The 15,193-nt window shown below is 58.1% G+C and overlaps 3 protein-coding genes across 3 annotated transcripts in view; 2 read left to right on the top strand and 1 right to left on the bottom strand.

The window, feature by feature from the left end:
* The first annotated feature begins 1,701 nt into the window (after positions 1-1,701).
* Positions 1,702-6,738, top strand: DUS3L (dihydrouridine synthase 3 like). Its single transcript, XM_069589385.1, has 13 exons — positions 1,702-1,907; positions 2,627-2,915; positions 3,171-3,683; positions 4,044-4,085; positions 4,228-4,380; positions 4,594-4,710; positions 4,880-4,945; positions 5,023-5,133; positions 5,384-5,480; positions 5,627-5,702; positions 6,060-6,248; positions 6,335-6,463; positions 6,586-6,738. Exons 1-13 carry the CDS (start codon positions 1,810-1,812, stop codon positions 6,656-6,658), a joined length of 1,953 nt encoding a protein of 650 aa, XP_069445486.1. The 5' UTR covers positions 1,702-1,809; the 3' UTR covers positions 6,659-6,738.
* Positions 6,739-6,832: 94 nt separating this feature from the next.
* On the top strand, positions 6,833-9,048 carry PRR22 (proline rich 22). Its single transcript, XM_069589386.1, has 3 exons — positions 6,833-7,382; positions 7,482-7,544; positions 7,931-9,048. Exons 1-3 carry the CDS (start codon positions 7,253-7,255, stop codon positions 9,028-9,030), a joined length of 1,293 nt encoding a protein of 430 aa, XP_069445487.1. The 5' UTR covers positions 6,833-7,252; the 3' UTR covers positions 9,031-9,048.
* Positions 9,049-12,802: 3,754 nt separating this feature from the next.
* The window catches only part of CATSPERD (cation channel sperm associated auxiliary subunit delta), a 35,469-nt gene continuing 33,078 nt past the window's right edge, over positions 12,803-15,193 (bottom strand). Inside the window, exons 21-22 of the mRNA XM_069590312.1 lie at positions 14,432-14,589; positions 12,803-13,119 (exon numbers count right to left, since the gene is read on the bottom strand). Coding sequence (XP_069446413.1) covers positions 12,882-13,119; positions 14,432-14,589 — 396 coding nt within the window. The 3' untranslated portion in view covers positions 12,803-12,881. The remainder of the gene's footprint in view (positions 13,120-14,431; positions 14,590-15,193) is intronic.

The following is a 15,193-nucleotide window of genomic DNA, read 5'->3' on the forward strand; positions in this document are numbered from 1 at the left end:
ACAAGCTGCTCCCCCGCCCCCATCCCACTTTCCCCCAGGTCTTAGAAAAGCTGGTGTTGAGCCTGTTGCGGCCTCAGGCAAATCCTTTCCTTCCTCTGGCCTCAGTTTGTCCCTCTGTCACTCAAGGAATACAGTCTCTGTCTCATTTCCCTGTTCAAGGAAAGCTTTGTCAAGGTTAGCGGTAAAATGCATGGGCGGCCAAGAAATTGGTTATTGACATCCTGCACTGTGTTCACATAATTCAAGACAAATAATAGTGACAAAGAAATAGCAACGTTGGATCCCTGAGTCAGGAAGATCCCCTGGAGGAGGGCATGGCAACCCACTCCAGTGTTCTTGCCTGGAGAATCCCATGGACAGAGGAGCCTGGCAGGCTACGGTCCATAGGGTCGCAAAGCATTGGACACAACTGAAGTAGCACACAGTAGCAACAATAGTGAAAGTGAAGTTGCTCAGTCGTGTCCGACTCTATGCAACCCCGACTCTATGCAACCCCGTAGACTGTAGCCCACCAGGCTCCTCCATCCATGGGATTCTCCAGGCAAGAATACTGGAGTGGGTTGCCATTTCCTTCTCCAGGGGATCTTCCCTGACCCAGGGATCCAACCCAGGGATTGAACTCAGGTCTCCTGCATTGCAGGCAAACGCTTTAACCTCTGAGCCACCAGGGAAGCCCTAGTACTCTTTAATGTTTATTGACTGTTATTTATTCAATCTATAATTTCTAAAACAGCTATTTTTATCAGCCCCATTTTTCTGATGAGGAGACTGAGGCACAAAGTTAAGGACAATGTTCCCAGTTGGTCAGTAGAAATGCTGGGATTCCAAACTAGCAGGCTGAGTCCACAGCCCAGAGGTGCCTGTGCTGCACCAAGGCTCTTCCAGGAACAGGGAGCTTTAGGAGACTGCAACAGGGAATGGTGAGGACTGTGGGAAATGGGGACTAGATTCTGCTCTCCTTGGGCTGTTTGTTCTCCCACTTCCCTGGGATAAAATCCCCAAGTCCTCCCCAAAGCGTAGAGGGCCCTGCATGGCCTTCACCTCCCTGTTCTCACCTCCTCCCTCTCTCCCTTGCTCACCCAGCTCCAACCAGAGGGCTCACTATTTGTCCAACATACCAGGCAGGGTCCTGCCTCAGGGCCTTTGTACTGGCTGTTCCCTCAACCTGGAGCACTTTTCCTTCTGATATTCCTGTCTCACTCATCTCTTGCAAAAACACTAAAATGTCCCCTCAGTGAAAAAGCTTTCCTTGACCATTCTATTAAGAACTGCAACCATCAGAAATGGCTTTCCCACTTCCTCTTCCCTGCTTCATTACCGTCCAATATACAATATACCTTACTTATGTATTATGTTGATTGTCTTCACCACTGCTATCTAAGCTCCTAAGCATAAGGATTTTTTGGTCTGTTATTCACTGCTGTTTCGCTGGCGTCTAGGATGGCATGTAACACATAGGCATTCAACGAGTTACTCGTTTAATGAACGCCCCAAATAAAAGTAGCAGTGTTTTAAAATTCCATCAGGAAAACAAAATAGTTCTGTAAGCCGAGTGTGACCCGCGGGAAGCCAGTTTGAGAGCCCCAAAGACTCGCTGTACACTTCCGTTTCCCGCAAAGGGATCAGAGGTAGAACAGGGACCCGAGGCTCCAGCCCCTCCTAGGTTCCGCCCCATTACGTCGACGCGCGTACAATTGCGTCACTTGGAGCGACCTGGGCATGCGCACTTCACCAGCAAGGCCGGGGAAGACACACATGCGACCCGGAAGGCCTTTCCGCGGCACTCCAAAGCGGGCGTGAGGGGGGCCGATGGCGGAGGGAGCGGCAGAAGTCTCAGCAGCGAGTGATGGTGGTGGCGACCTAGGAACCGTCGAGCCGGAACGGGGAGTGGCGCCCATCAAATCTCAGTGAGTCGCTGGGTCAGGCGCGGCCTGAGCAGTGCTTGCCGGGAGCTGGGGCAGCGGCCCAGCATTGGTAGCTCGCCGGCTCTTCTGTTTCGGCCTTCCGTCCGCTCGCAGGGTCAGCGAGCACCTGAGATCACGCACGTTGGGAACTGTCACATGCGCGAAGGGACACCACGGTGCATGCTGGAGTGGGCGGGGTCTGGGGCGGAGACCGCAGTGCATGCTGGGGACTGTAGGCCTAGTGTATGGCGGGAATGGCGCAAGTGCACTGTTGGCCAGCCGCCGCACTTACAGGTAGGAACTTGACTTGTGTCTGAAGCGAGTGCCGCGGGGCATGCTGGATCTTGGGGTCGGGGAGGGGGTGGTGGTGGCTGAAAAGCATGCTGGGAAATGTGGCGGCAGCGGACCCGTTGCAGAGCACGCTGGGACTTGTAGTTTCTTGTAGCCTAAGGTAGCCAGGGATGTTCACATCTGATGTTTGTACTTCATTCAGTTCTCCAGTCTGGGGACTGGGGACCCAGGAACAAAACAGATCCTCCCTGCGGCCTTGAAGTGTTCCTCGGCTGGCAGCTGGCTAGTTCTAAGTAGGGAGTACCCCATCAACAGAGGCATGTAATCAGGGGCAAGTGTTCTCAGCCCCTTTCCATAGCGTACATGAATCTGAGCTCAAGGCAAGACACTTCTTTCACAAGCCCTCCTTTCTCCTGCCTCTCTGCTGGCAGATACCTCACCACCAAGGAACAGTTCCACGAATTCCTGGAAGCCAAAGGGCAGGAGAAGCCCAGTCAGGACTCCGAGGCTGTAGACCCTGCTGGCAATGACCTGGCTGAGCCTGAGGCCAAGCGGATCCGACTGGAGGACGGGCAGACAGAGGACGGGCAGGCAGAGGAGGCAGCTGAACCTGGCGAGCAGCTTCAGGCTCAGAAGAGGGCCCGGGGCCAGAACAAGTGCCGGCCTCACGTGAAGCCCACTCACTATGATGAGAACAAGCTCTGCCCCTCTCTGGTCCAGGTGCGCGTCACTGTTACCGAAAGCCCCAGATGCCTTGAGTGTGAGCCTGTCTGCCCCCCGTTCAGTCTTCATGACGTTATGATGTACCGTTATTGTTCCCGCCTTCCAGGTGAAGAAACTGAGGCTTGGTGAGGTTTCTGCCTTGTCTGAGGACACACAGCCAGGAGGGGAGGGATCTGAGTTTCAGACCTAGGCTGCCCAACTGCCTTCATCAGCGTCTCTCCGTCCTCCCTCATTGCCTCTGTTTCCTTGCAGGAATCAGCTGCTAAGTGTTTCTATGGTGACCGCTGCCGCTTCCTGCATGATGTGGGCCACTACCTGGAGACCAAGCCTGCTGACCTTGGCCCCAGCTGTGTGCTCTTCGAAACCTTCGGCAGGTGCCCCTATGGCGTGACCTGCCGCTTTGCTGGGGCGCATCTGGGGCCTGAGGGCCAGAATCTGGTGAGGGAGGGGTTGGTCCAGGCCCCGCCTGTCCGCAACGGCCTGGACAAGGCCCTGCAGCAGCAGTTGCGAAAAAGGAAGATCCACTTCAAGCATGCAGAGCAGGCTCTGCGCCAGCTGAGCAGGGGCCCGCTGCCAGGCCCCACCCCCGAAGCCACTGTCCCTGAGGGCAGGGAGGCCGAGGGTGCCCCAGGGCAGGATAACTGTGACAGCCAGCTGGCCCCCCAGGAACCGGACACCGTTGGCCCTCCCAGTGGCCCTTTAAGGACCTTCGGACCCCTGACAGATGAGGATGTAGTCAGGTTGAGGCCCCGTGAGAAGCGGCGGGTATGTGTCATGGGCCCCCTGTGAGGACACTAGCCGCGTTGGGGGCAGACAGAGCTGGACACTCACTCCCAGCTCCAGAGGGTCTGGGCTTTAACAGACGGGGCAATGGAAAAGGTTTCCTAGAAGGGAGGGCATTGGGACTGGGGCTTTGACGGTTGAGCAGAAGCTCTCTAGCAGAGAAAAGCATGGAGGAAAGAACTTTCCTCATGGAGGGATTCGGTGACCTGTGCAGAGGCGTGGAGGTGAAAAGGAGCCAGACTCACTGGGGCAGGATAAAGCCTATGGGAAGGCCTGAGGCTTGAGAAGCCTCGAAAGTCAGATTTGTGGGTGGAGATTCAATGTGCTTTTTTTCCCTTTCAGCTGGACATCAGTGGCAAACTGTACCTGGCCCCACTCACCACGGTAGGACCCACAGCAGGGTGGGCAGGTGCTGGCAATGTGCTCATCACAGCAGCACCCACTGCTCCCCCTGCCCTGGGGCCTTGGGTCCATATCTGGGGTCCTAGCCTGCCATGCCCTTACGTGTGCCTTCCACTGTCCCCAGTGTGGCAACCTGCCCTTCCGCCGGATCTGTAAGCGCTTCGGGGCGGACGTGACCTGCGGGGAGATGGCTGTGTGCACCAACCTGCTGCAGGGCCAGACGTCTGAGTGGGCCCTGCTCAAACGCCACCCCTGCGAGGATATCTTTGGCGTCCAGGTTGGTGGCGCCCCAAGGAAGGGAAGGAGGAGGGGCTCTTGGCTGTCACGTGTCAGAGCCAGGTGCAGGGTCAGGCTCTCCTGGATCACCTCCCAGACCCCCTGCCTCAGCTACTGGCCACGTGCCAGTCTGACGCGCCTGGAGGAGCTGATAGCCTTGGCGAGGGGCCAGGCAGGACGGCCCCTCACTCCCTGCCCACCCACCCGGCCACAGCTTGAGGGCGCCTTTCCCGACACCATGACCAAATGTGCCGAGCTGCTGAACCGCACCATCGAAGTGGATTTCGTGGACATCAATGTTGGCTGCCCCATTGACCTCGTGTTCAAGAAGGTACCCAACATTCAGCTGAGTGGGTGAGGGTGGAGTCCCTGGGAATCTGTGGGGACCTCTGGGCCTTGCTTTCTGCATCCGGACAAGGAAGGCAGTGGTAGGGTGGGAGCTGGCATCAGGCCCAGCCTGGGTCCGGCCTTCCTGAGCTCCACCCACCTGTCTCTCCCAGGGCGGGGGCTGTGCCCTCATGAACCGCTTGGCCAAGTTCCAGCAGATTGTCCGTGGCATGAACCAGGTACTGCCCAAGATGACCACCCACAGCCCTCACTGCCTGACCCCAGGCCCTGCTGCCGACCACTCCTGTTCGCACAGGTGCTGGACGTGCCGCTGACCGTGAAGCTGCGCACAGGCGTCCAGGAGCGTGTGAATCTGGCCCACCGGCTGTTGCCTGATCTGCGGGACTGGGGGGCGGCTCTGGTCACGGTGGGTCTCGGGGCAGAGCGGGCGTCGGGGCCCCGAGGCCCTTCCCTTTCTAACTACCCCTCCCTCCTGTCTCCTCTCTCCTGGTCTCTGGCTCGCCCTCTGTCTCTGGTCTCCGTCTGTCCATCTCTCTGTCTCTCTCTCTCTCTCAGTCCGTCTCCCCTGGGATCTCTGGGTCTCTTTCTCTCTCTCTCTCTGGTCTTCCGCTTCCCTGGCCCCTCCTTCCCTCCCCTCACGGCCGCCTCTCCTCCAGCTCCATGGCCGCTCGCGGGAGCAGCGCTACACCAAGCTGGCCGACTGGCAGTACATCGAGCAGTGCGTGGCAGCAGCCAGCCCCATGCCCCTTTTCGGTGGGTCCCCACAGGTCACACACCCAAGCCCGCCCCTCACCTGGGCCCTCCCTGCCCACTGGGGGCTCCCGGGCTGGCGAGAACTCCTCATGCCCTGGCACCCCTGCCCAGCGTGGCTCCCTGAGACCCCGGCTTCTGTCCCTCAGGGAATGGAGACATCTTGTCCTACGAGGATGCCAACCGAGCCCTGCAGACTGGTGTTGCAGGGGTCATGATCGCGCGGTGCGTGTGCCTTGGGGCGCAGCTGTGGCCTTAGTGTCATAGCTTGGAACTCTCAAGATTTTTTTTTTAATTTGGCTGTGTCGGGTCTTAGTTGCAGCATGTGGGATCTTTGATCTTTATTATGGGATGTGGGATTTTTAGTTGGTGCATGTGGGGTGTAGTTCCCTGACTAGGGATGAAACCCAGACCCCCTGCATTGGGAGCGTGGAGTCTTAGCCACTGGACCACCAGCGAAGTCCCAGAATTCTCTGGCTTTGAGCATCGTGTGAGCGTGTGGCTGGGAGGCTGGGGACCATGGTTTTGGGAGCCAGGGTTTCCCCAGCGGCCCACTGACCGCCACCCGCTGCCTGCCCCCAGTGGTGCCCTGCTCAAGCCGTGGCTGTTCACGGAGATCAAGGAGCAGAGGCACTGGGACATCTCATCCTCTGAGCGCCTGGACATCCTGCGGGACTTCACGCACTATGGCCTGGAGCACTGGGGCTCGGACACACAGGGCGTGGAGAAGACGCGCCGCTTCCTCCTCGAGTGGCTCTCCTTCCTGTGCAGGTGGGATGGGGTGGTGGGGCGGTGGGGCGGGCCAGGCGCAGTGCTGTGGGGAGCCCCAGCCCAACCCCTTTCCCCCGCCCCCACAGATACGTGCCCGTGGGCCTGCTGGAGCGGCTCCCGCAGCGGATCAACGAGCGGCCACCCTACTACCTGGGGCGCAACTACCTGGAAACGCTCATGGCCAGCCAGAAGGCAGCTGACTGGATTCGCATCAGGTGCCCGGGAGCTGAGGCCCTGTGGGGCAGGGGGATAGACGACCTGGTGGGTCTGGGATGAGCTGGATTGAGGGCTGCCCCGTGCCAGGCCTGACCCCGGCCGCCTGCCTCCCTTCCCACAGTGAGATGCTGCTGGGACCTGTCCCGCCCAACTTCGTCTTCCTGCCCAAGCACAAGGCCAATGCCTACAAGTAGCCACAGGGACAGAAGGGGCATCTGAGTACCCAGAGGGCCCCCTAAAGCGTGAGAAGTCAATAAATTTTATTCTTCTAAAACCCAGGCCTTTCTGTGACCCTGATGCTGCGCTTGGCCCCCTGCCATCCCCACCCCCACATCCCCCTCACCCCTTCACTTATTCACCAGCCCTGTGCTGGCCACTGTTGGTGCCCAAAAGGCCTTGACAACAAAGAAGCCATCAGAGCCCATGAGATGGGGCCTCAGCCTACCTGAGTGTGGATCAGGGTAGGCTGCCTGGAGGAAGGGGCCTCAGAGCTGACTGGCAAGCCATGCTGGCAGAGGCGGAAGGCAGCAGACTGCACCCAAGGTCCACCATACCCTCTGTGATGCCCGTCTCTGGCTCTCTTGGTTTCCTGGTCCACCTCTGCCTACTCCCCACTCCGCCATTACCCGGAACCCTGACCGGTGGGCGGGCCGCAGCCTGGAACCCGCTGCCCGGAGTAACCAGACAAACAGAACTCCACAGGACTCTGAGCCTGTTCTCTGGGTGGGCCACCTGTGCTCCCCACCTGCTGCCCTCCTGGCCCGCCTGGGTCAGGCCCCCGCCTCCCTATGCAGCACCCCAAACCCTTCTACGCACCCACAGCTCCCCAAGAAGGCTTCAGTCCCCAGGGCCTGGATGCCACTGATGGGCTGGGCAGCCAGCCCACTCCTGCCTGCACAGAGCCTCTGTCCGCTGTGGGTATGAGTCGGTGGGGGGCGGGCACGGCCATGGGGGCAGGGACTGGGGCTCCGTCCGCCAGCCTCAGGACCCCACCCGCCTGCCTGCTTTCGTCCACAGGTTCCTCCAACCTGTACCACCCCCCAACCCCGGAGAAGGAGGTGTTCCCAACCCCTCCAGCAGGTACTGGCCTCCCGCAAACCCTTGAGGACCGGGGAGTGGGCAGGGCCATCCCATCCCCACCCCTAACCCTAGATAGCTTCCCATTCCAGAGCAAGGCCAGTGTCCCTCGTCCCCGCGAGGGGCCCTTACAGTAGGGCAGCCCTATGACTCTGGTCCCCCAGTCAGGCTCCCCAAAGCCAGGTCCGTGTCTCCTGTCCCCCACCCCCCCGATGAGCCCCCAAAGTACGTCCTGGGTCCCCAGACTGGTAGATAAACCCCCAGAGGCAAAGCCTATGTCCTCACCCCCCAAATGGACCCCAGGGTTGGTCCGTGTCCTGTGTCCCCTTGACGTGCCCCCCAGGCAGGTCCCAGGACCGCCCCTCTGAGGGCCACCCTCCTGGCCACAGGTTTCCAGATGGCACCCTGCGGGTGCTTCTTTGACCCCCGCATCTACCGAATCGAGTGGGCCGCCACCGACTTTGGCCAGTCGTCCCTGTACAAGCTGGTGGCCGTGGGCGATGGGGGCCCAGCTGGGGCCTCCACCTCGCCAGGCACTTACCTCCTGGAGCCCCAGCATTACCTCAAGGCCCCAGTGCCACCCCCACCGCCCCCACCATACCCCCACTACCAGCCACCGCCCCCTGGGGGCCCCCAGTACCTCCTGCCATATTTCCCACCTGAGGGGCCGGGGCCCGAGACCGTGGGCTTCATGGGGGACAGGGGGGCACCCGCCTTCGTGGAGCTGCCCCTGCCCTTGATCAAGGAGGGCCTGGCACCCCCCCTGCCCCCCAAGGAGAGCAAGCTGCCCCCGTTGCTCATCACGCTGCCCGCCGAGACCACACTGCTCCCGGGCACCTACAGCCACTTCAAGGGCCGCCTGAGCCAACTGCACGGGCCCGGGGAGCCCTTGACCTTCCCAGTCAAGGAGCTGCCCCCCAGCCCACTGTACCCACCAGTCCCCACCGAACCCAAGGCAGCTGATGCTGAGGTGGCCCCACTGGGCGCGGGTGAGGCCAGGACCCCCGAGGTGGCCCGGGCCTTTGCGCTGCCCGAGAAGGTGCTGCTGGAGGATGCGATGAAGCTCTTTGACTGTCTGCCGGGCGGTGCCGAGCCCGAAGGGGCCCCACGCAAGCCCCTGGGGCCTGGGCCAGCCCTGCCCGACAGCGGGGGCGGCGGCGACGACTCCTCTGGTGACATCCGCTCGCTGCACCTACCGGACGAGCTGCTGTCCTTTGACTACAGCGTGCCCGAGATCCTGGACACTGTCTCCAACGTGGACTACTTCTTCAACTTTAAGGCACTGGACGAGGAGCCGCTGCCCCGTCCAGTGCCCCCTGCCGCCAACACCGCAGCCTCTGCCCCCAGGGCCGAGCCCCCTGGCAAGAGGAAGGCAGGCAGTTCCACCACCAAAAAGGGGCGGCAGGGCAGCAAGGGCAAGCAGGCCACGGGTCCCACGACTGCTGCCTCCTCAGGGCCCCGGCAGGACCTGGGAGCTGCCCCCCATTAAAGCGGATTTGACCTCTCAGTGCTGTGTCCATCCAGTGGCAGCAGGGCTGTCCCCGCACCCTCCCTGTTGTACAGTGGGCCCCAGGCCACGGTGTGAGGCCCTGCAGGACCCAAGGGTGCTGCACTTACAGAGCAGAGTGGGGGAGCCCTAGACTCAGATGTGGGATTCTAAATCTAGCCATAGAGACCCCACGTCAGCCGGCACTTTGGAGAGGTGGGAACTGCCTGACTCCTACACTGCAAGAATTTCACTTCTGTGTTTGACTGGGAAAGTCAGGGCTGCCCAGAGATGAGCAGGAACTGGGCTGGAGACACACAGCAAATGCGGGAGGTAGGGAGTGGCCTGCATGTCCCTGACCATCCCTCTGAAGCACTACTGGTGGGGGCGGGGGAAGGCCTTAGAGAGGCCTGCGGGCTGGACTCAGCCTCCACCGACCTGGCAGGGCAAGTGCTGTCGCCAGTGGTGAAGCCCCCACCCATGTTCATGTAGACAGCTGGGGTGTGGAGGTAGGTGCTGGTTAGAGGTGAGGCACCTGAGGTCTGAGAGTGGGGGCTGGGCAGGGATGCGGGAGATGGTGCCCGCCTGGTACGTGGGTGGCCGAGAACAGGCCCTCACGTGATGGGGCGTGCAGAGTGCACCTGCAGCCCAGGTGAAGCCCGAGGCCCCGGTGGGCGTGCCTGTTCCAAGATGGGCAGCGGGGCTGCGCCCCGCATTGGACCCAGCTGTGCGTGGCAGGCACAGGGAGCCTGGGGTTTCAGTTCTCATGCCTGTTCCCTCCTGCCTGGGCTCCTCCCGCTGCATCCACATGGCTCCAGCCCCGTGGGTCCCAGGTCAGGCTCTCTCCAGCCCTTCCCACAGGAGAGTCTGGAGCAGCTGCTCTCCATACCCTCCCCTGAAATACTCAAGGTGACCCTGAAGGGGGTAACGTGCAAGGAGGTAAGGTGAGCTGGGGGCTTCCCGGGTGGCCCAGTGGTAAATAATCTACCTGTCAATGCAGAAAACAAGCATTTGACCCTGGGTCGGCAAGATCCCCTAGAGACGGAAATGGCAACTCACTCCTGTATCCTTGTCTGGAGAATCCCATGGACAGAGGAGGGTGGCAGGCTACAGTCCACGGGGTTCCAAAAGAGTCAGACACGACTGAGCAAGAAAACAAACAAGGAGAGATGGAGCACACCTCTGGAGTGGGCCAGCCCCGCCTGCTTCCTGCCCCTGCAGGTTCAGGGCTGGGTCTCGGGGGCTTTCACTCTTGGACTCTGCTGGGAAGCTGCGGGGCTTGACTGGGCTCCAGGAGATGTCCGGGGTGGGGGTGGGGGATCCCATGTGCTGGCACCACATCTCAAGCCTCCAGGGCTCGTCTCCCTGAAGCCTGTCCCAAGGCTCAGGGAAGCGGGGGCGGCCCAAAGTCTGCGCCTGCACTTACCTGACTCTTCTCTGAATGGGACATGGGCCTCACTTCCCTCACCTCCCTTGGAGCCCTCCTCCCTGCAGCTGTGCTAGTGGGTGTTTTTGAGACACATATGAAGTGCCCACAATGACGGGGAGCCCCTGGCAAGCAAGGTGGATGTGAGGGGAGGAGCTTGGTTTTCTGTAAGATTAATGTGGACTGAGGATCGTGAAGCATGGCATCCCATCTCATGAACCCCCATCGGGCCTGAAGGGTGGATATGGCAGAGCAACTCAGCCCCCGATGGTGGGACAAAATGACTGGCTTGAACCTGGGCCCATGTCAGTGAAAATGCCGAGTCCTAACCACTGGACTGCAAGGGAAATCCCCGTATTAGGCAATTTAAATGACCATGGCATGGAGGGGGTGTTTCCCTAGGAGTCCAGTGGTTAAGACTCCAAGCTTCCACTGCAGGGGGCATGGGTTTGATCCCTGGTCAGGTGATATTAGGGTTCCCTGTTAAGTCATCTGGTAAAGAATCTGCCTGTAATGCAGGAGACCCCGGTTAGATTCCTTGGTCAGGAAAATGACCTGGAGAAAGAATAGGCTACCCACTCCAGTATTCATGGGCTTCCCTCGTGGTTCAGACAGTAAAGAATCTGCCTGCAATGCGGGAGACTGGAGTTGATCCCTGGGTTGAGAAGATCCCCTGGAGGAGGGCATGGCAACCCACTCCAGTATTCTTGCCTGGAGAATCCCATGGACAGAGGAGCCTGGCGGGCTACAGTCTATGGGGTGGCAAAGAGTCAGACATGACTGATCAACTAAGCACAGCACACACCACAGGGAACTGTTAATAAGATCCCACATGCCTCCAGCCATGGCCCAAAACAAACAAAAAGCAAGTAAATGACCATGGGATGTGTTCTTTTAACCTAAGAGTGATCAGAAAAGTTACAGAGAAAATTTCCAGTAGAATGAGATGGTGTCCCACACCACCTGGAATTTGAAGGATGTGTGGGAGAGGGAAGCCCACTGAATGGAGGGACAGATTGATCCAACATATGTATACATCTGCGTGTACGTTGCATATACATGTGTACACATGCCCATATATGTATCCACATGTGTACATTTATATGCTTGTATGTGCGTACTTGTAGACAGGCGTGTGTGTTATTCACATGTATGCATACATGTATTCATCCATAAATGTACATGTGTGCGATTGTGTGTGCATTATACACATACACTTGTGTGGCATATCACCCACATATATATGCACGTGTTTACACGAATGTGTACCAGACATGTACACACATGTATGTCTATTGCAGATATACACCACATACATGTATGCAATGTCCACACATGCAATATCCACACATATATAGCACGCACGCACACACATGCACACTATCTACATACATGTATGTGTATGCCTTACCCATGCTATATACATGTGTGTACATCTCTCTGCATATATATATGCACACCATCCGTATCTATATGTATGCCTAACACATGTACTGGAAAATCCCAGGGACAGAGGAGCCTGGTAGGCTACAGTCCATGGGGTCGCAAAGAGTCGGACATGACTGAGCGACTTCACAGACAGAACATATGTACATATAAAATATGTACTATGCTTCCAAATCTTATTCATGGACATCTGACAAGTCTACATGTGTTCATTTGTATACACATCAGGGTTTATCCAATGGCACCCCAGTCCAGTACTCTTGCCTGGAAAATCCAATGGATGGAGGAGCCTGGTGGGCTGCAGTCCATGGGGTCGCTAAGAGTCAGACACGACTGAGAGACTTCACTTTCAATTTTCACTCTCATGCATTGGAGAAGGAAATGGCAACCCACTCCAGTGTTCTTGCCTGGAGAATCCCAGGGACGGGGGAGCCTGGTGGGCTGCCGTCTATGGGGCTGCACAGAGTCGGACACGACTGAAGCAGCTTAGCAGCAGCAGCAGGGTTTATCAACAGAGATGGACCCTCAGGTCTCATCCTTCTCTAACAGAACTTATCATGTGTCTGATATATCTCAGGGGCTTGCAGATGAGCGTACCATATGCCTTGGTGAGCTAATTTCTCCAAGCTCCTGTTCACTAGTTTTGCCTTTTTTTTTTTTTGGCCATGCTGAATGGCTTGCAGGATCTTAGTTCCCAAACCAGCGATCAAACCCCTGCAGCGTGAAGTCACAACCACTGGACCAGCAGGGAAGTCCCCACCAAGCTCCTGTTCATTAGGACTTGGGCTGTCCTCCTTATCCTTATATCCTTACACATGTAGGTGCTATAGTTAAGAGGGAGTCTGATGCCAGGATGTCCAGGGAGGCTGATGGCTGTAGAAAAACCACAAAACGCGAGTGATACACACTGCCATTGGCTATATTCACAAACCCTTTACAACAACTCTGCCCTCTGCCTGGCATTCCCACCCTCCACGGGTGCTCAGCCCCTGCCCCAGAGATGTGCACAAGACTTCCTGCATCTTTGGTACAGTCTGACCCAGAAGCCGTTGACCTCGAGGCCCTGCTCGTTGTGCAGCAGCTGGGGGATCATGTAAGCCAGCCACACGAACAGCAGGGTGGCCACCGTGAGCAGGAAAATGGTGACCTCTGGCGGGAAGATGGACAGTGGGAAGGCCCCGTAGACATAGACGCTGAAGGTGGTCTCCAGGTGACAGTAGCTGCGAGGGGTGGGCAGGCCGAGTCTGTGGGGCACTGCCTTCAGGGGCCCTGCCCTTCACTCCAGCAAGCTTTTTTGTTTTGGCAGCTCTGCTCAGCCTGTGGGACCTTAATTCTCCAACCAGGGATTGAACCCAGGCCCTCGGCTATGAAAGCAAGGAACCCTAACCACTGGACTGCCAGGGAATTCCCCCAGCAAACATTTTAAAACCCATAGGAATGACAGCTGGGACTGGAATGGTGACTCAGGACACTGAGTTCCATTCATACCCACTTCTTTTTCCCCTGATCTGTCGTCCTCTTTGTATTACACAGAGGTCACGTTTTTCCCCAGGGCCCCTGTGGTCACCTGCTCTGGGAACAAGGGGTCTCCCCTCCATGCCCAGGTTATCTTGGGGGTGGGGCAGAAGAGGCCAAGAAACTGTTAATCACACAGTGGGGGTGTGACGGGGGCCACAGCATCCCTGAAGTGGGGGTAGCAGGATGGAGGGAAGGGCACCCAGGAAAGTGGACCCAGGGGGTGAGTAGCCAGGGAGTCTGCAGGAGGCAGGTGGGGGGAGGGGAGGGGCTGAGGCTCCCAGGCAGGCCCCTTCCCCCACTGGGTGCCCCAGGGTCTCCCCAGCCTTCCACCCCTGACGTCCCAGAGGTGGTCTGGTCTGGGGCCCCTAGGGAAGGCAGGGTCCCCCTAAGTTTTTGAGGGTGGCTTTTGTGTCCATCTGGAGGGGAAACGTGATGGGGGAAAGAATGCCGCCCACGTTCCCCCCTCCCAGTGGGAGATGCTCACGATTTGAACCAGCACAAGTGGGTGGCAAATATTAATAACATCCAGCTCTTAGGGCAGGGGTGGGGGGCTTGGGAGGCCAGGCCCATAACCTGTGTTGGTTTCCGTGGCATTAATACTCTGGCCAGTGCTGATTTCAAGTTACCAATGGGAAGTCTGCTGGTTTGCAGACTCCCTGAATATCGAAGGGTTAGTGCTTGGGAGCCTGTCTGTGCCCACCAGTGAGACATGCCCTTTGGGGTGACTCTGATTCCCCAGGGTAGGGATAGGGGTGCTGCTGGGCATTGTTACTCCCCTTAGGGCCTGGTGTGGTCTCTGAATAAAGATTTACTTAGCGAGTGAACAAATGCCATCCACGACTTAAACTGTCACTCTTCCTGGGGATGGTCTGAGCTGTTGCGGGATTCAGGTTTATCCAGGACCTGCCTAAGGCTGGCAGAAAGTGGGCCCCACACACGTGTGGGACCCCCCTAGAAGCGCCAGCTGTCTCCCCAGAGGGCCCCAGTGCACGGAGGCTCCCCCCACCCACTCACCTGTAGGATGGATCCACGATAGAAATGAAGAAGATGTAGATGCCGTTTCTTTGGTCGAAAACAATCTTGTTCTCTGTTGGGCCTCCCAAGATCTGATACGGGACGTCAGGCCATCTCAAGGGTTCGTGGTAGTCAGGGTCGTGGCAGCTCACGTAATTCTGGGGAGGAGGACAAAGGCATGCTCGCTGGCCCTGGGGGTCGGGAAGGACTGTGGGAGCCCTCCAACACACCCCATGGCACACCGCCATCCACCAGCGTCTGTGGCTGTGAGTCCAGGGCCAGGTGCCCGCTGGGCAGGCCAGCCAATTTGTGAGTGTGGCTCCTTCTTCCTGCCCTCCTCCTTCCTGGCCTGCCCAAGCTTGAGGCAGACTGCAGGCATAATAACGCCTCTCCCCAGGGTCCCTTGCAGCTCTGAGTCTGGGTGTGAGTCTGATACATGTGCTTTTGGTGTTTGTTATGAGCTGGGTTGAATTCCTCCCCAAATCATATGGGGAAGTCCTAACTCTCAGGGCCTTGGGCAGTGTCCTTATTTGGAGACGAGGTCTTTTTAAAAATTAATTTACTTATATATTAATTTTTGGCTATGCTGGGTCTTTGTTGCTGCTTTGGCTTATCTCTAGTTGCAGAGAGCAGGGGCTACTCTTTAGTTGCGGTACAAGGGCTTCTCATTGCAGTGGCCTCTCTTGTTGTGAAACTTGGGCTCTAGAGCACACAGGCTTCAGTAGTTCCAGCACGTGGGCTCAGTAGTTGCAGCTCCTGGGC

The sequence above is a fragment of the Ovis canadensis genome, chromosome 5 (assembly GCF_042477335.2).
Source record: "Ovis canadensis isolate MfBH-ARS-UI-01 breed Bighorn chromosome 5, ARS-UI_OviCan_v2, whole genome shotgun sequence".
Lineage (NCBI taxonomy): Eukaryota > Metazoa > Chordata > Mammalia > Artiodactyla > Bovidae > Ovis > Ovis canadensis.